Source organism: Miniopterus schreibersii (genome assembly GCF_964146895.1).
Source record: "Miniopterus schreibersii genome assembly, chromosome: 1".
Lineage (NCBI taxonomy): Eukaryota > Metazoa > Chordata > Mammalia > Chiroptera > Miniopteridae > Miniopterus > Miniopterus schreibersii.
In genome coordinates this window covers 4,130,805-4,153,701 of record NC_138101.1, presented here as the reverse complement: position 1 = coordinate 4,153,701, position 22,897 = coordinate 4,130,805, and the positions used below count along the sequence as shown (strand labels likewise).

General features: G+C 52.0%; 1 protein-coding gene across 1 annotated transcript in view; it reads left to right on the top strand.

The window, feature by feature from the left end:
• The first annotated feature begins 14,457 nt into the window (after window positions 1-14,457).
• Window positions 14,458-22,897, top strand: part of WDR1 (WD repeat domain 1) — a 33,593-nt gene continuing 25,153 nt past the window's right edge. The window contains exons 1-2 of the mRNA XM_081132842.1: window positions 14,458-14,567; window positions 14,992-15,113. Of these exons, the coding sequence (XP_080988968.1) occupies window positions 14,552-14,567; window positions 14,992-15,113 (138 nt within the window). The 5' untranslated portion in view covers window positions 14,458-14,551. The remainder of the gene's footprint in view (window positions 14,568-14,991; window positions 15,114-22,897) is intronic.

Genomic DNA, 22,897 nt, shown 5'->3' with positions numbered 1-22,897 from the left:
GTCCTACCTGCCTCCTACTAAGTGCTGGTTCCCAATCTGACCAGCACGTAAAGCAGTGTCCCGTACCTGATAGCATTCAGGTACTAGTCCCAGTGACTGTCTCCCCTTTACCCCACATGCTGTTCTTTGGTGTCCACCAAGTGGTACTGGGGTCCCTTTCATCTTGCAGTCACCAAGAAGCACCTTGTAAGTTTCCCTTAATAAGTGGTTCATTACCAGACTGGAGGAGCCTAACTTTCTTGGGTCTTTCTCTGCCCTCCACTTTCAGAGGTAGGTGTCGGTCCTGGGACCTTTCCTGGGTCTGTGAGTATGAACATTTTGCAAGCCAGTCAGGAGACAGAAGAAATGGGCCTTAGGAGAGAAGCATCTGCAGTGGAAACCAGGGTTGGCCACCTACATCTATGTGGGGAGGGGTGGCCCATGTCGGATACAGGTGGGTTGCCACATGAGTATGGGGAGACCCTGAACATGCCAGACGGTATTATGCATTTGAGGAACTACGCATAGCACGCTGTGGTGAGGAAGGGATGTGGGCTGGCCCCCCTTGTGGGTGGTTCAGCTCCACTGCTGCCCAGTACGAGGCAGAAGCCAGGGTCAGAAAATAAGAACTGAAACTCCAGAATGATATGGAAACGTCTACAACTTGGCAACAGCTGGCTGCTAGAGTTGGGAAGACAAGATGGACATCACAGCTTGTCACTTTGCCAAACTGGGAGGACGTAAGCTGCCACAACCAAGGTCTGGGCTGGGATGCAAAGCAAAGGAATGCACGAGGGAGCGAAGCCAGTGAGGAAGAGGGTAGGACAGTGATTGACGATGGGGTGGATGACAGTACCCATGCTGTCCAATCCTGGATTCAGGAATGGCAAAGGTACATCAGCGGCAACCACCCCAGGAGGGCAGGGCAGTCTCCATCGGGTACAGGAGGCCTACACAATGCAAGTCTTCACCGGCTGAACTAGTCAAGGGTCAGCCCAAAGCTTTAGTTGAACAAATACTTCATCACACACACTTCCCTTCAGGGTTCCACATGAGTCATTTCTCCTACAGAAAGGACCCGGCCTCCTTATAGAGTGAGGGGAACATGTCCCATGACCCACAGCACCGCCAGTTGCTGACCTGGTGCCTGGCCCCCACAAGGCGCTGCTCAACCTACAGGAAGAAACTTGTTTTCCATACAGCTGGGTCATGGCAGGATCCTGCTTCTTTCCTATCTCGCTCAGCTTTAGAACAAACAAAGCTCCAGAATCTTCCATTTGCATCTGCCCTCTCAGGGTACGTGTCAAGTATGCAGTGGGTGTGCACCTTTTCCTCCAGCGTGTAGTAGTGACTCCATGAGAGACAGTCCACGTAACTGAAATACCCTGATGTGTTGGCTTCTTCCTCCATGGTCAAGGAGAAACTGAGTGTTTGGTAGTAGGTAGTGGGGTAGTTGGAGGGGCACCCATGGGAGGGTTTTGTGAACCAATACTGAAGTATCGTAATAAGCTGACATCCATCGAACGGCTGACTCGGTATCAGCTCTGCCCAGGAGTAAACATTTGCAGTTTTTAAGCTTTAAATGTTACGAGACCACCAACTGAATATTAACCTTGATTCCACTCTTGGAATTAACCTCTTCCCGTAGATTGTTGAATAAATGACTCAGTCACTGTACCACAAGCAATCACCACACCAGGCAGAAAGTGTGAGTGGCTGGTGTGTGGAAATCACGGTGCCTGGCCTTCGTCATCTGTCCTGCAGGGCAAGCCTGGAGGACCCACTCTCCCCCACGTCTATAACCTACTGTAGCCAACACTGCAGCAACCCCTCAGTTTCAGGAATCCCTCAGTAGGACACACATACCAGCTTCCTAAGGACTAATAGCCACAGCGAAGATATTTAGGGCTTCAATGGGGCAGACATGGACAGACATGCCCAGAATAAGACTGTAAACCTTGTCCAAACTAAAACCAGAAAGATGGTGGTGGTCTGAGTGGACGCTACACTGACTCTAGGGACCAAACTGGAATTACAACTAAAATGTAGAAAAACCACCCTGAATAATCAACTGCAACTGAAGATGAGCTGGAAAGCACTCTCACAACCAAGAAGGAAAAGTGGAGACCACAGACTTGTAAGAAGTGCAGAGGCGTGAGAGGGCCGGCTGGGCTCCCACAGTCAGCAGCTGAAGGTCAGCAGGGAGATCTCAGCTGTGGGGATTCCCACCGAGGACTCTGGGGCCTAACCCCAGGCTGGGCTTCCCAGCCCAGAGCACCAGAACTAGAAAGGTGCCACATAACATCTGGCTGTGAAGAGCAGCCAGGTTTCTGCCTGCCAGGGAGAGACGGCTGGAAATGCAAGCACCCTCTTAAAGGGCCAATGCACAAAGTTTCATGTGCAGCCACTCACCTTGGGCTCCAACAGAGGGAGGGCAGAGTGGACCAGAGCTGCATAAGGAGAACCTAGGGTTGTGGGCTCTGGAGATAGAGCTCAGAGGGCATCCCTCTGGATTCCTGTGCCAAGTCATTCCCCCATACTGCAGAGGCAGACATTTACCTTCTAGCAGCTTTTGCCTGAGGGGGAAGCAATTGCCCCACCCTGCTGGGAAACCTCTCACCCTACCTGGTGGAGTTTCTACAGCCTAAGGCTCATTAAGAGAATCAGATCAATCAGCTGCCCCACCCTGTGGAGTTTCTGCAGCCTGAGGCTCATTAAGAGAATCAGATCAATCAGTCTGCAGGCAGAGGCTGACCTCACAGTGCTTTGAGTCTTTGCCTATCTGCTTCTGGACCCCGGCCTTGGAAAAGTAGACTTTGGTGTGCATCTTGGTCCTGTCCAAATGCACCCAGCCCCAACAGAGGAGACATCAGGCCAAGGGTTGTTGATAGCTCCAAACAGGGTACTCAAGGCCAGTTACAAACTGCATCTGACATCAGCCTGTACCGGAGACCCCCCAAAAAGACTGAGTCCTAGCAGATCTAATACTTAGAAACAAACCCAAACACGCAGCCAAAATGGGGAGACAAAACAAGCCCCAAATGAAAGAAGTCTCCAGAAAGAGCTAAATGAAAAGGAGATAAGCAATCAGATACAGAGTTCAGAATACTGATTGTAAGAATACTCAACAGCATGAAGATATGCAAACTATGAAGGAAGTTAAGAATGACATAGTAGAAATAAAGAATACACTGGAAGGAATAAACATTAAAGGAAGCTGAGGGTCAGATCAGCAAATTAGAGGACAGGGTAGAAGAAAAAAAAAAAAAGTCACTCAGATCCAAAGAAAAAAACAGGACAGTTTAAGGAAGCTGTGGGACAACATGAAACAGCAATATTCACATTATAGGAAGGCCAGAAGGGGAAGAGAAAAGCAAGGGATAGAGAATTTTAAGAAATGACAAACTTCAATCTGGTGAAGAAAAGTCACACAAGTTCAGGAGACACAGGGAGTCCCAAACAAGAAGAATCCGAAGAGGCCCATGCCCAGACATAACTAAAATGCCAAAAATTCAAGACAGAATCTTAAAGGCACCAAAAGAAAATCTGTTACCTACAAAGGAGCTCCCATAAGGCTGTCAGATGATTTCTCATCAGAAACTCTACAGGCCAGAAGGGAATGGCATGAAGTATTCAAGGTAATGAAAAGCAAGGATCTGAAACCAAGACTACTCTATCCAGCAAGACTATCATTCAAAATAGATGGTGAAATACAGAGCTTCCCAGACCAAAAAAAAAAAAGGCTAAAGGAGTTTATCACCACCAAACCAGCACTGCAGGAAATGTTCAAGAGACTGCTGTAGTTGGAAGTAGAAATAGAATGAGAAACATAGGCATAAAGAAATAAAATGGCAGTAGATAAGTACCTATCAAACATAAAAACTCCCTACAAGTTCAAAATTGAAAGCATATCAAGCATCTCAGATCACGATAGCATGAAATTAGAAATCAACTACAACACTTTATTAAATAACATTTTATTAAACAATGAATGGGTTACCAGTAAGATCAAGAAAGAAACTTCCTGGAAACAAATGGACACACAACCCAAAATCTATGGGACACAGCAAAAGCAGTTCTAAGAGGAAAGTTCATAGCACTGCAGGCATACCTCAAAAAGCAAGAAAAAATTTTAGTAAACTAACCCTACAACTTAAAGAATCAGAAAGCTCCCCTGGGAAGCCGTCTGGACAGGGCTTTTGTTTGCTTGGAGTTTATTACTGCTTCAGTTTCATCAGTTATTAGCCTATTCAGATTTTCTGATTTTTCCTGATTCAGTTTTATATCTCACTCATATGTGGGGTCTAAAACAAAATAGACTGAGGAACAAAATAGATCCAGAGACATAGAAGCATTAACAGACATGAATCTCAGTGGGAAGGTAGGGGAATGGGTGGGGAGAGGTTGAAGAATTTATATGCATATTTGCATAACCCACCCAATGGACACAGTGTAGTGAAGGCCTAGGGGGAGGAGCAGATGCAGGGTGATGGATCAGTGGGGGGAAAAAAAGGAGGGGTATCTGTAATACTTTCAACAATATATATAATTTTAAAACAACCCTAAAACCAGATGCAGACTATTCTGTAGGAGCTCCACTGTCCCTTCGCTAGTTGGAAAAAACCACACGGGGGACCTGAGGGGAAAGACATAGCCCTCATTTTCTTATATCTGGGGAAGACCCAATGGTTGCCTGCCTGTTGGGCGAGTTTCCACACTCAGTCAGAGTAGGCTAGGGGTTTATCTAGCAGAGGGGAGGGGGAGATAGAGGGAGCCATGCATGCAGACCAAGGCCAAACAGAGCCTGGTGAAGCTTGTTAGCTGTCAAAGACGTGGGCAACAGGTCTGGGCTGCACTGCTCCCTCCAGGCGGACACCGTCCGACTGACTGGGAGGGGGAATTGGGCTATATCCTCGCTTGACCCTACAACAACTGTCCCCAGAAGTATGTTATGGTGCTACTTGATCCACTAACTTTGACATCAGAGTCTGAGCTCATTCACCTCCAGCCGCACTTCTGCAGTCTCCCTTTGGACTATAGACTCAAAAATAATCACGTGCAATTCAAGCTGTGTACAGAGGCTCTTACTCTGTCCAGTCCCCACTATGCCATTGGTAGGGGTGTGGAGCCCACCCTGCCAGGGACAAAGAGCCTGGGGGCTTCTCCGGGGGTATTGAGACAGAGCAGGCCCTGGCCCTCTGCGGCTGCACTTGGACGCAGAAGTATGTCATGCCAGTTGGGCTGAGGAATTGTGTGCACAGCCCCATGGTCAGCACCAGAGCCAAGTGGCCCCAGAACATAAAAATGTTCCAGTGGCCATTTTAAAGGCTATTTATGCTAAGCAGCTGCATTTGAGCATCTTAGAACAGAAGCCAGGTCTTGGGAAGCCTGATGGCTGGGGAAGATCTAGGGGCGGGACAGGGAGCAGCTGCTTTATAACTACTTCTTTGGTGAGATACCTGCCTATATTCTCGCTTTGTGCCCTGGTTAGGGTTTTCCTAAGAGTGGGTACCCCAGAATGGGTGGTAGACTTCTAGGGGGCAAGTGCCTGTCACAATGGACGTCTGCCAACTCCAATGTCTTGTGTCCTTTCCCTCCAAGGGGCTCAGAGGCCAGGGGCTGGGGGCTGGGGGCTGGGTGGGATGACAGGAGGTAAGATAGGCAAGTCCCTTACCTACTACTGTGGTTTGCACTGTGTTCCCCACCATCGTATAGTCAAGTCCCAATACCCCAGAATGGGGCCTTAAGTAGAAAATAGTATCTGCCAATGTAATTATTAAGATGAGGTACTGGAATAGACAGCCTTATTCCAACATGGCTGGTGTCTTTATAAAAGGGGGGTTCAGACATACTCAGGGAGAATGTCACGTGAACATGGGCCGAGATCGGGGTGAAGCCCCCAGGAGTAGGGGAGACAGAAGCTGATTCTTCCTCAGCCTACAGAAGGCCAATATTGCCAATGCCTTGGCCTATTTCCAGCCTTTAGCCCAAGACCAAGTCTCTTGTTTCAGCCCCTCAGCTGTGGAGCTTAGTTATAGCAGCCCCAGCAAATACATCTTTCCAGCCATGTGCAACATAGGCTCCAGCTGTGGGGTGGGGATGTCCACACGCAAACATGTGCGTGACCAGTTGGAGGGGGCAGACCCCGAGGCTCAACTATGCCTGACCAGTTTCCCGGGCTGATCTACCGGTCAGATCACTTCTCCCCCACTGAGGGGATGGAGAAACCAGTGTGTTCAGATAACCAAGGTCCCTGCCTCCATGGACACAAACAGGCTAGAGCCCTCTAGGCCAAACAGCACACCCCAGTGTTTTCTGTGCTTGCAGCAAAGGACCTGGTCCTTCTGGCCACATTTTAGAGCAGCGGGTAGAGAGACCAGCAGTGTGAAGACTTGGAAACAGCAGTAACTCGCACTGAGCTGGAGGCAGCGGTCCGAGTAGCTGGGTGGATTTCTGGAATGCTTCAACATTTCAAGATCCTCAGGGTTACTTGGGAAACGGGTTGGAGCCGGGTCTGCAGAATCGGGGCTCGTGCACTCCCTGTCCTCAGTGTGAGGAAATGCAGAATTTCTCCACGCCTGCAGCAGCCAGAGAGGACCACGTGCCCCACCAGACCACAGAGCAAGGGCAGGCCAGGGGCTGTACTAGGCTGCTCTGCAGAAAGCAAGCACCTTGACCCAAGGCTCCAAGTCATCAGCAAGGGCACCAGCCTGACCCTCAGACCTGCCCCCATACAGCACTGCAGGATGCCAAGAGGTCACGTGGCCAAGGGCCTGCTTCATGGGTGCGACCAGGACAGGTCAGTCCCAGAGCCAGGCAGGTCACACCGAGGAGAGATGGCAGGGTCATTTTCTGGGGTTAAGTCAGAAGAAACAGGCAGAAGCACTATGGTTCTGAATGTCTGTCTGAAAGGGACAAAGCTTTGCAACTGGAGTGACAGCATCATCCTTGAACTGAATGCCACCATTCGCTAGAACATTGAGAAAGCTGCCTGTTCAGGATCACAGCTACTTTCAAAGGTGCAGCCCCTTCTCATGTACTGAGGACAACAGCTGGGGCTCGGAAGGCAGATCTGAGCTTGAATCCTGGTCACACCCCTAACTTTTGAACTTGAGCAAGCGAGAACCTGACCCAAGGGAAAGCACATCTCACAAAGTACTCCCCAAGCGCAAGGGCAGGAAGGCTGCTGTTCCGGAAGGGGTCCCTTCAGGGAGGTTGAGGACAGGACCCTGTCACCTGTCCTCAGGCCACCACTTGTCATTGGTTAAGATGAGGTCACACAGCTCTAGTGGGTTTGGCGCAGTGGTTAGTGTTGGCCCATGGACTGAAGGGTCTCAGGGTCAGTTGCTGTCAAGGGCACATACTTTGGTTGCAGGCTCAATCCCTGGACCCAGTCGGGGCACTTGCGGGAGGCAACCAATCGATGTCTCACAGCGCTGTTTCCCTCTGCCCCCACCCCCTCCGCCCTCTCCGAAAAGCGATGGAAAAAATATCCCCAGGTGAGGATTACAAGATGAGGTCCCACTGGAGTAGGGTGTCTTTATAAAAGGGGGGGTTGGTTCAGACAGGGTCTCAGGCAGGCAGCAGGGGAAGGCAGGAAAGCATGTGTTCATTTTACAGCTCATGGGAGGTTTTTACCTTGCAATGAATTTTTGATTTTTTTAAAAATTTAGTGAGGTAACTGGTTAATAGTCTAGTTTCCTTCTATTACCATACATTTGACCCCCTTTACCCAACCTGCCCTCCCCCACTCCCTCGCCTTCCCCTCATCTATCATCTGGATTTAGGAATCTGTTTTGCTCCTTTGTTGTTTCCAACATGGGTGGGTCCTGCGGGTATTTAAATGGAACAAGTCAGATGGAGAAGGGCAAAAGCCGCCTGGAGCTCTTTGTGCAAGTTGAAGAGTCAGGGGGCCGAGTGATGGGTCCAGACCCTAGCCACTGGGGGGGGGGGGGGGCGGGGAGCAGCTCAGAACACAGGCCGAGGGCCAGGTCTCCAAACACCAGGTCTCCGAACCCAGGTTTGCTGATAGCAGTTAACCCTTCGAAGGATAGCACTTGGACCTTTGAAGGATCAGATAACAGGTTTAGCTGCCTATGAAGTAATGGTTTAAGAAAACAGGTAACTTAAGGATATACTCGTAGAACTGGGAAAGCCAGTCTGAAGCTAGGCAGTGGTACAGAGTTCTCATCTTGGAGGTCCATTTTGAAGACAACCTCAAAGGGATAACTTAGGCACCAGGTCCCACAGCCTGCAGGTAGGACCTGAAAACTCTCATGGCGCTGGTTACACCTGTTACACATTCACCTGTTTACAGAGAACAGGGCCCCCTCGTTGGACCTTGTTAAACACCATTTGTTTTCGATTGAGCAGCCCAAGGAGGCACCAGCCCAGCAACAAGTCTGCACTCAGGCTGGAGATAATTCACGTCCTGCTCTTGCCTTGGGAGAATCTACACACCAGATCTGTCTAGGTTTACATAGGCAGGTCAGGGTTGTGTGTTATCAATCCTCTGACAAAAGCAGTAGAGAGCTTCTGGGATGACGGCCCAGCCCTCTATAGTTCTCCCTCCTAGTAGGAAAGCCCAAAGCCCCACCCCAGCATTCCAGGACCAGCACCTTGTACCCGAGTTAGGCCCCTGCGACTGTACACACAGCCCCACACCCTTCATAGGTAAGTGGACTATGAGGGCTCTTGATCCAACCTGGGATAGTTTCTGGGAATTTGGAAGTGAGGGACTGCTCATGGTGAAAACTGGAGGTGATGGCAGTGAGGCTGGCTTAAGGAAGTAGAAGGAGGTGACCTATTCCAGGGACACTTTAGAGATGGTCCTTGAGTGTGGCTTACCTAAGCTTGTTTACAAACTACAGGGAAGGACCCAGGAAAGACTAAGATTCCAGGGGGACAAGGCCCTGTCCTTCCAGGACATGGACTAGTCCAAACCGAAGCTCCTGAAGGGAGGAGCAGCAGAGCCCTTTGCCCCACACTTTTATGATTTTTTTTATATCTATTGATTTCAGAGAGGAAAGAAGGAGAGACAGAAACATCAATGATCACAGTCATTGATCGAGCCCACAACCCGGGCATGTGCCCTGACCGGGAATCGAACTCCGATCGCCTGGATCCTAGGTCGATGCTCAACCGCTGAGCCACGCCCGGCCGGGCTGCCCCACACTCTTAAACAGGAAGGAGACCCCTTTCCTCCGAGGGTTGCAAGTGAGCAAGTAGGTGTATAGGCCTTGGAGAGAAGTTCATTGCTCATGTTTGATCTTTCTGTTCCCCACGAAGCTTCTGAGAGCAGGAGCCTCCCAGGTCTCCTGTATTTTCCTATCTGTTAGAGGAAACCGGGCTCTGAGGTTAAGCAGGCTCAGGATGAGGCAGATTCCTGCAGAGCCACAGGTCCCCAGCCCTCAATTTCACTAAAGCACTCAGCAGAACCGACCTGAAACCCATTTCCCTCCTGCAAGGGGAAGCTGTAAAGCCTCGTACATACACCTAAAACCAATGCTAAAGGTTTCTGCAAGTTGTGAAACCGCTTTATCCAAAGCCAGCCTAGGACTTCAAGGAAAAATTTGTTTAAGCAGTTGCCCCGAAAGTATGTTTCTAATACACTAATTTACAATGCAAGTTCAGGTGTTGCTCCTTCCCCAAGGACACCTATCAGCAGCTTCATTTGGCTCACGTGGTGGTCCCCTTACAGTTGAAAAAACACGTGTTCCCCTTCCCATGCTGTTTACCAGGTAACGGGCAGGCAGACCGATCAACCCAACAGGCATAGGCGTAAATGGGAATAGTTTTTAGAGAGTTGAAGTGACTGGCCTTCAACATTCCGACATGCCAGGCAGGCAGTTGGCTATAGGTGAGGTGCTCAGAAGTGCCTGGGCTGACGTGTAGAGCAGTGAATCAGTGGGGTCAAGACCTTCCAGGGTCTCCACTGAAGACTGAGGGCACGCTCTCTGAGGTTATGTTAAACACCTTGTGGACCCTGTTATCAGGGAGCCTGGGAGACCTCGGTTCTTTGTCTCTTGATTGAAATCTTTCCCTCAAGACAAGTGAAGAAAGCAAGAATTTGTTGGCTGAAGCAAAAATGTACTTGGGTCAATGAAACAAGGGCGGGCAGAGAAGGGGCAACAGGAGAGGCTGGGCTGCTTTGGCTCCCCGGGAAGCCAGAGGAAAGGGAAAAGGGGGCCTTGGAGACAGGTTCAGGGGGTAAGCCCAGGACGAGCTGCTGCTGCCCATTGCTCCCCTGGTCGAGTCTCAGATGGAAGAAAAGATGGTGCTAGCGTGCTTCCCTGGTGGAGGGTGGGCACACCTTGGGACCTTCCTTTTCAGATATTTTTAAAGCCCGGGCGTTTAGGGGAGGTTTTAGTGTAGGATCAATAGGATATTCATCGGTTTTATGTTGCTATACCAAGATGAGATTTACTCTCAACTTCATTCGTCCTTGGGTATGGTTGGCAAATGGCACTAATTGGATTTACCTGTCTCTCTGAATCTTGTGATTTAAGCTATTTACCCTCTGGCTGAGGAGAAATGCAAGCCATTTACTACTTATAGAAGTGAAATTTTTAAAAAATATATTTGACTTGAGAGAGGGAGAGGGAAACATCAATGATGAGTCATTGATCAGCTGCCTCCTGCTTGCCCCCCCAACTGTGGATCGAACCTGCAACCCGGGCACGTGCCCTGACTGGGAATCGAACCCCAATCTCCTGGATCCTAGGTCGATGCTCAAGCACTGAGCCACGACCGGCCAGGCAACAAAAAACCATTTACTCTTGAGTGTCCCTAGTTTAGGAAAGATAGGATTTACTAGGAGGCTGCACACTGTTTATTTGTCTCAGTTCTCCCTATTCTGCTCACCCTGGAACTTTCCTAGCTTCTATAACAATCGGTCACGAGTATACACGTGCTTGTGTCTGAACATTGCTGATGAGATAAAAGTGCAGACAGGTGAGGATTAAAAAGTTAACTCACCGAGGTCTTTCCCATTGATTTTCAGAGAACGTAGAAGGGAGAGAGAGAAACATCAATATGAGAGACATTGATTGGCTGCCCCCCCCCCCGCACGTGCCCCGACAGGCGCCGGGGATCAAGCCTGCAACCCAGGCACATGATTGGCCTTGGCAGGAATCGAACCTGGAGCCTTTCAGTCTGCAGGCCAACACTAACCACTCAGCCAAACTGGCTAGGGCATGAGTTAACCCTCAAACACCTTGCTGACCAAAGTAGCCAGCATTGTGGGAGAGTTATGGCTTGAAACAGCCAGTCAGCAAGGTTAACACAGGTTCGTGTGGGGAGTAGGAAAACCCGAGAAAACGTGCTGGAACCACAGCTGGGAGCAGCGGATTCCAGCCAGGTGTCACTGAGCCCTTACAGCTGAGAGATCACCCCTTGGAGGAACCAGGGGAATAATGCCCTGTGCCCTCTCCTTTCAACCCCAGCAACTGCCTGCCAAGTCCTGTTTGTAGACACACTGGGGGCAGAAATATTAATCATGCCATTAACCATGATTGTTAGCATAATTATAATACCATGTCCTTTTAACAGATTGTTCTGTTCTAGTTAGAAAAAAGCACTTTCTAACCTGGTTGAGAGTTGTACACCCCCGGGCAGTTTATCAACATGGGAAGATAAACAACCTGTCCCGGTCCCAAAACAACAAAGTCTGCCTTCCACATAACGTGTGACCACTATACCTTGCCTACTTTCCCATGTAATCTTTTTCTCCCCAATATAAGCAGCTGGTTTATTGGGGGGGAGGGGCGGCAGAGCAGGTTTTCTTGGGTGAACCCCTGCTCTCCCATACTGCTGGCAATATTGGAACACTCATAATTCAATCCTGTCTCTGCTTAATTGGTTCAAGCAGTGACAGGCAGCCCGGATCCGTTGTTGTCCGGTTTCAGACATACTTAGGATTTTTTACCGCATTATTCCCATCCCACCCCGAGCTTTTTAAGCCCCCAGACCAACAATGTAACTTCCATAGAGTGTAGCACCCTGCCAGGGGTTTGGAACACTGCACCCATTTGCTTAATAGTCTCATTTTGAACAGCTTTAAGTCCAAGGCTTTATGCACCTACATTAAGGGTTAGGAGCTTAGTAGAGGCTAGAGGTTGGTGCCTTAGTTTTACGCCCAAGTCAGTCCCATCACAAATGCTCTAGGAGTGAACTTAAGTTTTCACACCTGCTCTTAACAGCCCCACTAAGGTCTGATCACCAAATCCTGGTTTCTCAGGATAGCTACTGCCCCGCTTATTTGCATTTACTGCTTTAGAAATCACACCATCTTGTACAAAGACAAGACTTCTACCTTCACATCCATTGCTTTTTCTTAAGATGATCCAAGATTTGAGTTTTATTCTAGGTAGCCTGTTTTGAATTTTTTCATTTTCTCCCTGCATGTCAGTCTGTTACCCTTCGAGGGTTTTTTCTGGTTTTTTAAGTATTGATTTCAGAGAGGGAGAGAGAGAAACATCCATGATGCACCTTGATCAGCTGCCTCCTGCACCCTCCCCCCCCAACCTGGGGATTGAGCCCGCAACCCGGGCACGTGCCCCAACCGGGAATCAAACCAAAGTCTCTTGGATCATAGGTCGATGCTTAACCACTGAGCCACAGCCCGCCGGGCCACATCCATTTCTTCTTAAAGATTGCATTTGGGGTGCTGGGTCTTTCACTGGGGTATCTACTATGTGCCAGGGATATATGCTCCAGACAAAAACCAGGGAAGGGACTATGGGAAATGTTTGCAAGGGCTGGAAAGTTGCTATTTAAAACAAGGTAAACAGGGTAGGTGCTGTTCATCAAGATAATTACTGACACTTGAGCACTTAAGTGCTTTGGACAAATTCCAGGTGGAGAACAGGTGTCCTAGGGAAAGAGCCCCCAGGTCACCTTGCCGGAGAGAAGTGTGTGTGTGGGGGGGGGGGGGCGGGTTCTTAGATAGGTCTCGGGTTCTCAGACCCCCATCTACACTATCAGGGCCCAGAGGAGGCCATTTCAGGGACTTTAAGCTTTTACTTTAAGACTTGGGAGTTCCTGTAGGTTTTAAGCTAAGAACAGGGAGATTTAATTTTTTAAAAGGGCCGCCCAGGCTGCCATCTGGAGAACATACTGAGATGAAGGTGGGCGAGGGTAGGAGCACGAGCATTCAGATAAAATTGGACACACCTGCAGTCACTAACCCAGAACTTAGTTCTGCAGAATAGCCGAGGCGGCAAGAAATGATTCACCTGGATACATTTGGAGAAAGAGCCAACGGTATTTTCCATTAGATGAGAAAGTCAAGGATCACGCAAAGGTTATAAGCCCAAGGTGGGAAAGAGGTTTATTCTCACATTTACCCTCTCCCCCAATTCCAAGGCAAAGGTGGTGCCCCCCCCCCAAACCCCCCCACAGGTGAGGCTCAGGAGCACCTCAGACCCCTTGCTTTTCCCCTGGAGCCGCTCCCCCTTTCCTTCTGCTTTCCCCATTAGGAAATAAACCCTGGGTTTCTTAGACCCTACCTCCCTCTGCCGCCCTTCCTCTTGGCTGCTTAGCTTTCTGGAAGAAAGTTTTGAGAAAGCTCGGGCCCAGCAAAGAGCACCCAAGCTCCTGCTGCAAGCAGCCCTTCTTCAAGGAAGGGCGACTCCCACTTGTTTTTATTTTCTTGATCTTCACCTTAGGGTGTTTTTTCCATTGTTTTTCAGAGAGTGGAAGGCGGAGAGAGAGAGAAACATGGGTTGTTTGCCTCCCGCACGCAACCCGACCGCGGCCAGGAACTGAGTCTGCAACTGAGGTACGTGCCCTTGGCCGGAACCGAACCCCGGACCCTCCAGTCCACAGGCCGACACTCTACCCAGAGCCGAACCAGTCAGGGCTACTTACGTTTTTAAAAAAAAAAAAAAAGCGCGCTGTTCGCAAAACCCCAGCGGGCGCCTCACGGCTCCTGCAAACACGGGGCGCCGACAGGGCCGCAAGCTAACGGCTGAGGGCTGCCGGCTCCGCTAACAAGCGAGAGGAAAGAGAAAGACTTCCCAGCCCCCCCCCCCACTCGACGCTGGGGCTCTCGGGGCCCCCCAAACTTCAACAGAGCCCAGCGCGGACCAGCCCGCCCTTCCTTCGTTTTCCCTCAGACCAGCCAGTTCCCACACCCGCACCCACCCGCTCCCGGGAAAATTCGGACTCCGAACGCTGCCCGCGCCGCCTTTTCAAGGGGCCCTGTGGTGACGCCACTTCCGGAGGCGGGGCGTCCGGGCGGGGCCGGCGGGGGGAGGGGCGCGGGCAGGTCCGCGCAGGCTCGCCGGGGCCGCCGCGCCGAGCCGAGCGCTTGACTATATATGGTCAAAGCTGGGGGCGAGCCGCGCGCGGGGCCGCGCTTCCGGGTTCGGCGCGTCCGCAGCGGCAGCGCGCAGGGCAGGGCGCGAGCGGACCTTGGAGCCGCGGCCTCGGACCGCCCCCTCCGCGTCCGGCACGCCCGGCGCCGCCTTTCGGTCCCTTTTCCCCGGCTCGGCCTCGGCCAGGTCTGATTCGCGGCGCGGGCGGCCCCCGAGGGTCTCGGCGAGCGCGGCGCGGTAACAAGTGGGCGAGGATGCCGTACGAGATCAGTAAGTGCCGTGGCCCGGTGTCCCCCGGGGTGGGCGCCCTCGCCCCGGGCCCCCTCGGCCGCCGCCGGGGCGTGGGCGGCTCCGCGGGTCCCCGGGCGCGGGGGAGGGGTGCGGGCGCAGGCCGGCGAGCGCCCTGCCGCCCTGGGGGGCCACCCCGGCCCGGGGACGCCCCCCCAAAGTTGGAGCGGCGGGCCGGGCCCTGTGGAGCCCCCTGCGCCCCCGAAGGGCTGGCGGGGACTGTGGACCAGGAAGTCGCGCGGTCCCCTGCGCTCCTTCAAAGTGGCGGCCGCCCCTCCCGGTGGAGGCAACAGGTGACCGGCGGAGACCGGCCCTGAGCCCCCGCTCTCCTCCCCTCCGCGCTCGGCCGGGCCGGGGGCCGGGGCGGGCCCCGCTGACCTGCGCCGCTGCGTTTGTGTCTCCGCAGAGAAGGTGTTCGCCAGCCTCCCCCAGGTGGAGAGGGGCGTCTCCAAAATCATCGGCGGCGACCCCAAGGGCAATAATTTCCTTTACACTAATGGAAAATGCGTCATCCTAAGGAACATCGATGTGAGTACCCCCTGCCCCCCGCCAGGCGCGGGTCCCGTCCCCCGCGCAGCGCTGCGCTCGGGTGAATTCTGCTTCCCCTTCCTCCCCGTTCATCTCCGGCCCAGGGGCCTGGGAGGAAGAAGACACCACGCCCCCTCAGCTTTGGGACCACACCTCAGAAGCCCAGAAAGACTGCTTCAAGTTTATCTAGCGGTGGTTCTCTTTTTTTCATGGGGAAACTGAGGCTCAGATTGGTTCAGTCCATAAGTATAAGGGCTCCGGACTTGGGGGAACGCACAGGCGAATGTCTGCTGCCTGACCCTGGGGTGGTTGGTGACTTGGGTCTCTCTGAGCCCCTGTTTCCTCATCTGTAAAATGGAGATGATGAGATGAGGCTCCCCCCACTTCCCCTGGCTGCCCTGCCCACTGAGTGAGATGAGGCCTCCCTCCAGCCCAGCATGTCTGGCACACACCCAGCACTTGGTAAATGGCACTTACGTTTAATCATTATTAACACCCAGGGTCTCCCAGTGTGGCTGAGCTCCTGCTCAGACCCAGGCCTCTGCATTCCAGCGTCATCTTCCCTCTACGAACCTGAGCCCCAGTGCAAAATCAGAAAGCGGTTAATTCCCATGAGTCACTGGCACAGGCTGGCATCCTGTCCCCAGGCTGAGAATGCTTTCAGAGCCGATTCCTGGGGAAGTCCTTGCAAATTCCTGCTGCTACTCTGTGATTATTGAAATGACCCAGGATTGCACACTGAAATCCTTCTTCTCCCTGACTCGGCTTGAATGACAATGGAGGATGGAAGCTAGAAGTGCCAGCAGGACCATTTGGGGTGGGGGTGGGGTGCTCCTGAGCTGGGCTTGGGCCTTTTAAACAGTATGTAGGTGGATGATTTTGCTTGGCAATACTTCCCAGGGGTTTCAACTTAAATTCACATCGTTGTGAATGATTATGCTCCATGGGTTGGGATTGTCACTGATCAGATGTGCTTGCCTTCAAGAACCTCACAACTGGCTAAGGGAATGAAGGGCTCTGTGAGCCTCAGCTTTCTTGTCTGTAAAAGGAAAGATCTCCATGGGGTCAGAGGTGCTCCTGCCTCTGCGCCCGTCTCTGGGGAAGCTGGCCACTGCTGTTTCTCTGCTGCAAAACGGAGCTCCTTTTGGCAATTTCTGCCCAGGATTACTGGGCACCTCAAGAGAGGGGGTGGGTGGTTGTGAATATGCTTTGAAGGTGCTAACAGCTACTCTGCTAGTTTCACAGATTCCTAGAAAGCTGATCTGGTCTCCTCAGAACTGGGGGAAGCATTGCCAAGGGCTTAGATCATAATCATCCAGAGATCTCCAGAGGGAGGGCCTGAAACTCTGAGAAAAGTTGAGATGGTCCTAAATAAATACTCATAGTTTGGCAAATAAAGTGGATGAAAGCATCTCAGGAATGCAGACCATGGACCCCTTGAGTTTGCCCCTGACTGGGCACACGTGTGTCTTGGCCTCTGCATTCACCCCCAGATGCGGACCTCACGTGAAGTACCCACTGTGTCTGGTATGGTGAACAGTTCCTATACTGCAGCACCTCTTTCAACCCCACAAAGGGCCCATTGCTCTGAAACGGCGTCTGGCTCAGTAAGGTGAAGGAGGCCACAAACTGGAGCTGGTCCCAATGCAGAAGCTGTTCACCGCCACGGACAAGCACCCCCATTGCAGGAGGCATCCCCTGACTTGGGAAACCCATGCTGCTCTTTCTTCTGAAGGTCTTTATTTTTACCACTACCCCTGAGTGTACCATTCTCCCTTGAGGATGCCTTTGCTCTCACTTCCCATCCGTAAGTTTCTGCAGGGCTGGGACAGCATGGGATGCTGCTGTGCCTGCCCATATTCTGGGTGTAAATTGGGCACGTGGGCTCTTGTTTGATTGGTGGGCTGTTGGCTGTCCCGTAAAGGTGGTACGATTGTTATTAGGGCAGAGTACTCCTGTGAAAAAGACAAAGAATCCCCATCCACATGCAGGGACCAGGATGGAAGGTGGCCAGTTAAGAGTACAGGCTCATGGTGTAGAGAAAAGATGGGAAAGAGAGGTGGGGACCAGACTGTGGAATGTCTGATTGGCATCTCTCCCTTTACATGCCTGAACCACATTTGTGTTCCCCCCGTGTCCTTCCCCCAGTACAGCAATGCAGTTCTCCAGCTGTTCAGGCCTCAAACCTTAGACTTGATTCCCCCCTTCCCTTCCACACCATGTTTAATTCCTCATGGAATCCTGTTGTCACTACATTCAAGTAATTTCAGAGTCTGACAAGTTTTCACTACTTCTCTGCTTCCACCGTCATCCAAGCCACCGTCGTGTCCCCTGGATTGCAGAAACAGAAACAACCTAGGCTGAGCTCCCTGCTTGCACCCTGGCTCCTCCAGCTTGCTCTCAGCACTGCACTGGACTGGTTACATTAGACCAAGTTGGTCCTTTGCTCTCCCGCACTGTGGCTGATAGGGCCTCGCCACCCAGCTTCAGATCACACATAACACTCCATACAAAGGCTCTAAGAGCCTGTCCTCAGTGCTCAGTCTCGTAGGGAAAACGAACTCTCAGGAACTCGAGTTCTGACTGACACGGAGGAAGCAGAGGCGCCTTTCACAGGCCACTCACCACAGGAGGCTCCAAGCACCTGCAGGCTCAGGGAAGACACCCAGAGGGTCAGTGGTGCCAGTCAGGAATCGTGTGGGTGGCGAGAAGGTTCAGAATGTTCGGGGCCTGGAGAGAATTGTGGCTGGAGCACTGGGTGTGAGGGGAACACATGGATAGGCAGGACAGCTATGCAGGGCTCTGGTGGTGGGTGTCAGGCAGCCCTCCTATAGAACCCAGCACTGGTCCAGAGGGCACCGGAACCACTGAAAAGTTATGCAGCCAATTATCCAATCTGCTTCTGTATCTGAGACTTGAAACAGGGTGACCAGTTAGGAAGCTGCTCACGGATTACACACCCGCTGAGCAAGTGCTTGTCAGCTGGTACAGCCAGTCCTTGATTCCTAATGTTTCCCCCATACATTCAGCCCCCTGCCCATGGCCTCAGTGCCCAAGATTGAAATCAGTGGTTCTCAGAGGCAGTCTGTCCCTGCCCGCCCCCCCCCCAATGGATATTTGGCAATGTCTGCGGGCATTTTTGTGCTACTGGTATCTAGTGGAGTAGAAAGGGCCCTTTTTACTTGTGAAGTCTCAATGGTGTACACGCCCAGCTTTGTGGTGGTGCAGCCCTTAGACTTGGGTTTTGAGCATTGCTCACCTGGCTTGTGGCTTACCTTTGCTTTCCAGGGCCTTACCCAGAAAAGGCTGTCACTCCACCATAGACTGAATGTGAATGTCATGCACACTCTAGACCTGTCCTGTTCTCTGGGAGCACTGACTGACCAGTCCAGCACACAGGCTTGAGCACCACCTCTGACATCTGAGCTGTTTTTCAATGGGCACATTTTGTGCCCGGCAGTGGCCAAGCACTTAGTACACTTGTCTCATTCAGTTCTGTTTCCATATCTGTGAGACTGATGTTTTCACAGGGTTGGTATGCGATGTAACTGAGTTAATTAGCAAGCACCCCTAGAAGGTTACCTGGGCTATGATGGTGCATGGTCTGCCTTCGTCTTCACAATCTTCCTGTTAATACTACTGTCTTTTTAGAGGCAAGGGCTCTGGAGTCCAGGAGATGCTGGGATTTGAACCAGCGCAGCCACCCCTAGTCTTTAGTTGTGACTCAGAAGTTCCTGGGCAGGCAGAGAGATGGGAAGGAAGAAAGGGAGGTGGCAGTGTCTTGTGTCCAGTGGGCTACTGGCATGCCCAGGGTCATGCAGGAGGCCCTCCAGGTTCCTGTTCTAAGGCTTGGTTTGCTTCATTGGGAAGAGGCTGAGCTGGGAGGCAGAAAGGAAAAGGCTTTCAGGGGTGGGAGAGATTACTGCTTGGAGGAGGTGGCCTTTGCCTGGGTGTTAAAAGATATTTAGATCTCATTGGGAATTGGATAGGAGGGAAGGCATTCCAAACCAAGGACATAAAGGAAAAATGTCACAATGACATAGTGATTTGATGGAGGAGAGAAGGGGGTGAAATGGGAAATGGTCTTTGGATCATAGGTTAGGGCTATGTTGCTCTGGGTGATAGGGAGCCCGGAAGGTTGAGCAGGGCAGTGCTCACCAGGTCCCCAGTGCCAACCCAGACTAGGTGTGAGGAGGTCTTTAGGGAACGAATGGACCATACTTGGCGCATCTTGCTGTCCTTTGAGGTAGTATGTAGGGGCTTAGTCTCTGGGTTCAGACCTGGGGTCTGGAAGAAAGGTTTGTGTGTGGCTTCTTTAGAGCCAGGTACTTGGCAGTAATTTGAACTTGGCCTTAGTCATGCTTGGACAGAGGGCCCAGATTGTTAACATGTGGGTCCAGCTAGCAATGACTGCAGTGTATTTAAGTAATTCTCCCTTCTGTGCTGCATGGAATGTTTAGAAAGCCAGGGCTCTGGAAATGCAGCCCTCCTGGACTGTCACGCTCACCTTGCCTAGTCAGTCTCGGGGGCTCCCGGCTGTCTCTGGCAGATCCGGGGGACCTTCAGCAGCTGCAGAAGTGCAGACACCCCTCCTGGGCTGTAGGCTGTGTCATGTCAGACAGCTTCAGCAGCGCATGGCCCATAGGCCTTCCCACCTCCTGGTGTGCCCATCGGGTTCTCTTGGGCCAGGAGCCGAGGGAAAAGCTGCCATGCCCTGTGACCTGGGCCATCACTTGACCTGACCTGTAAAATGCTGTGGTGACCTCTGATTCCAGCCTCAGCACCCAGACTGAGGAAGTGAAAGGACTTTGGGGGCACAGGGGTGGCTCAGGTAGACACTGCCTGGGATGCAGCACATGTAAGTAACTCTCCCTTCTGTGATACATGTTGCCATTCCTCTGGCAGGGTGGGGCTTGCAAAGGTGGTGGCAGAATTTGTTCAGTGTGCTGCTCCTGGGAGGGCCCTCTGCACAGGTGGGAGGCAAGGGCAGGCTCTGAGGGCTGGGCCCTGAAACTGTCCTCCAACAGCTCAGTGGGAGCGCCCTCACCTTGCTCTTGCAGATGGGTGATAGGGCAGCCCATGGTCCTGAGACTCATCACGACTGCTCTCACACAGTGTCTTCCTGTCGTGCCTCTAGTCCAGGCTTTTAGGGAAGTGACTGAGCGTCAGGCAGGCCCTGAGCTGGGCCCCTAGTTCAGGGGGGGGACACCTTGTGGGATGGGGTGTGAGGCCAGGGCAGCTCCTGTTCCAGCCCTGAGGTGGGCCCTGGGCATGAAGGGGCCTCGGAGCATCTGGAAAAAGTGGAGGCCATGGGGTCAGGCCCTGCAGCTCCTGAAGGAAGGATTCCAAGGAGGGAATGAGGTGATTGTAGTTGGGACCCAAAGACTACATTAGAGATCTGTTCAAAAGATACCATCGTGTTCCCAGAGGGGATGGAAAGATCTAGATGGAATCTGATCGGGCTGAAAAGAAGAGGTGGGTTTGGGAGCTGTTAGAAGACTGGGCAGGGCTGGGGAGTGGGGCAGGTGTGGGGAAGCAAGCAAGGCAACAGGAGGTTTTAGTGGCTTTGTCAGCCTCTGCCCACATCTCAGGGGCACCCGCAGGGCCTCTAGTGCCAAGGCTTCCCCTGCCTGGAGTCTGCCCTCTTGACTGAGAGCTGCTGCTGCCTGTAGTGGCACAGGAAGGAAGTCCTGGAGGAAGGGGGCCCCAGCCTCTGCAGCCCTCAGGTGGACACACTGCAGCGCAGTTCTGGAGGTCCCCTGAGGAGCGGGGAGGGGCACCCCTACAGCAGAAGTGCTCCTTGGTGCTCCCAGATTTGGCTTTCTTAAATCCCTGACTCATTTTCTGTAGTTCAGAGCCCTTCCCCCAAATCAGCTACTCACCCCAAATCCTGCTTTTGTTCCCAGAGACAGCAGGAGACGGAGGAGGGGTGGGGAGAGGTGCTGCCCCCGGGAGGCTTGGAACTGGGTGCTGGGTCCAAGTACTGGTGCCATCTGGACCCCGTTGATATGGAATTAACCTGATCTGTGGCGAGACACATTGGGGACAGGGAAGGTGCCATTTCTGCCTTTGGTATCCGGCTTCCCTGTGTGTGGAGCAAGGGGGGGTGGGGGCTGGGCTGAATGGCAGTCATGTTCAGCCTGGTGACTCCTGGCCCAGTGGTATTTGGAAGAGTGATGCCTCTTCCAGCCCAGGATTCCGGTGCTGAGCCTGGCAGGGACAACCTTGCGAGTTTCACACGCCCTGTGCTTGCGGATACCCTGCCCATTTAGGGGAAGGAATTCTTAGGACAGAACCTCTTCCCAGGGTCATCCATTCCTCCTGGGAGGCCCCTGCAGAGCCCACCCTTTAAAAGGCAGTGCAGGGAGGTGACCAAGGCACCAGGCTGTGAGTGCCGGTGTGGGTGGTAGTTGCCCTCCGGTGGCTTTCTTGGGTATAAGACCTTGGTAGGCCTAGGAATGGACACCTGAACAAGGTGGTGGTGGCCTGTGCATATACCTTTGTGGCTTCTTTGTGTAGGGACTTGTCAGTGTCAGGGCGTGAGAGTGTGAGGGCTCATCTGGGCCTGGGTGGGTTGGAATAGGCAGACATTTAATGGGTACCAGGCATCTTAGTTTTATTGAGGGGTAATTTAGATGCAAGAAACATCCCTCCATTTTAAGTGTGTACAACTTGAGTTTTGTCAACTATGCATAGTCCTGTGACCATCTTCATAGTCCATAATCATAATATAGGACATTCCAGTCATTCCCCAAAACCTCTTTCCCCCCCCTTTCAGTAAGTGGGCTCCCTTCACCCCCAGCCCCTAGCAAGAACCAGGCTGCTTCCTATCACCACAGTCTCCTTTTCTAGAATTCCTTATGAAAGGAGCCGTGAGTGTGTTTGGGATTGTCCTGTTGTTGGGAGTGTTGGTGGCTGTTCCTCTTGGCTGCGTACACGGATCAGTTGTTTCTCCACCTCCTGTTGGGAGACTTCAGATGGTTTCTAGTTTCCGGCTGTTATGGATGAGGCTCTGATCGTTCATGCCCATGACTTTTTGTGGATGTGTGTGTTTCTTTCTCTTGAGTAGATGCCTGGGAGTAGATGGCTGGTGGTTTGTATGGTAAGCCTGTGTTTAACTAAAAATAACCAGCCCAGCTCTTCTCTGTTTTAAATTCCCACCAGAAATACATGAACATTCCACTGTCCCGCCCCCCGCATGCTTGGTAACATTTGGTGAAGCTGGTCTTTTAATTTTATTGGTTCCAGTAGGTACATAGTGGTATCTCATTGTGGTTTCGATTTGCGCTTCCCAGAGGACTAGTGTGAGGCCAAGTGCCTTTTCATTTGCTTTCCACCATTCTTAGGATCTTTTTTGGATATCTGCTATCTTCTGATTTCATTAGCAAATGTTTATTCCAACATGAGTTAATTTATGGGCCACATATATTAAGTTCCTGCTTCATCACATAGTAAGTGTTGAGTCTTAGGGGTGAAAGAGGGCTATGAAACCTTTAAAAAGCGTTTATTGAGCACCTGTTATTTGCCGACTGCTGTGGTGGCTAAAGAGATAAATGCGCATGGTGGTGAGGGACCGTAGTGTGTGTCATAGCTGCCTCCGGTATGTGTGGAAAGCTTTAGAAGCACAGGATTGAGGACAGGCTGTCAGGAGGCTTCATGGAGGAGGTGGCTCTTCACTTAGCTCTGATGCATAATGTTAGCAGCCAGGGAGAGGTGTTGCTGGTCAAGGGAATAGCGTTTACAGAGACTTACAGCGTTTACAGGATTGGCAGATGGCTGGTGGT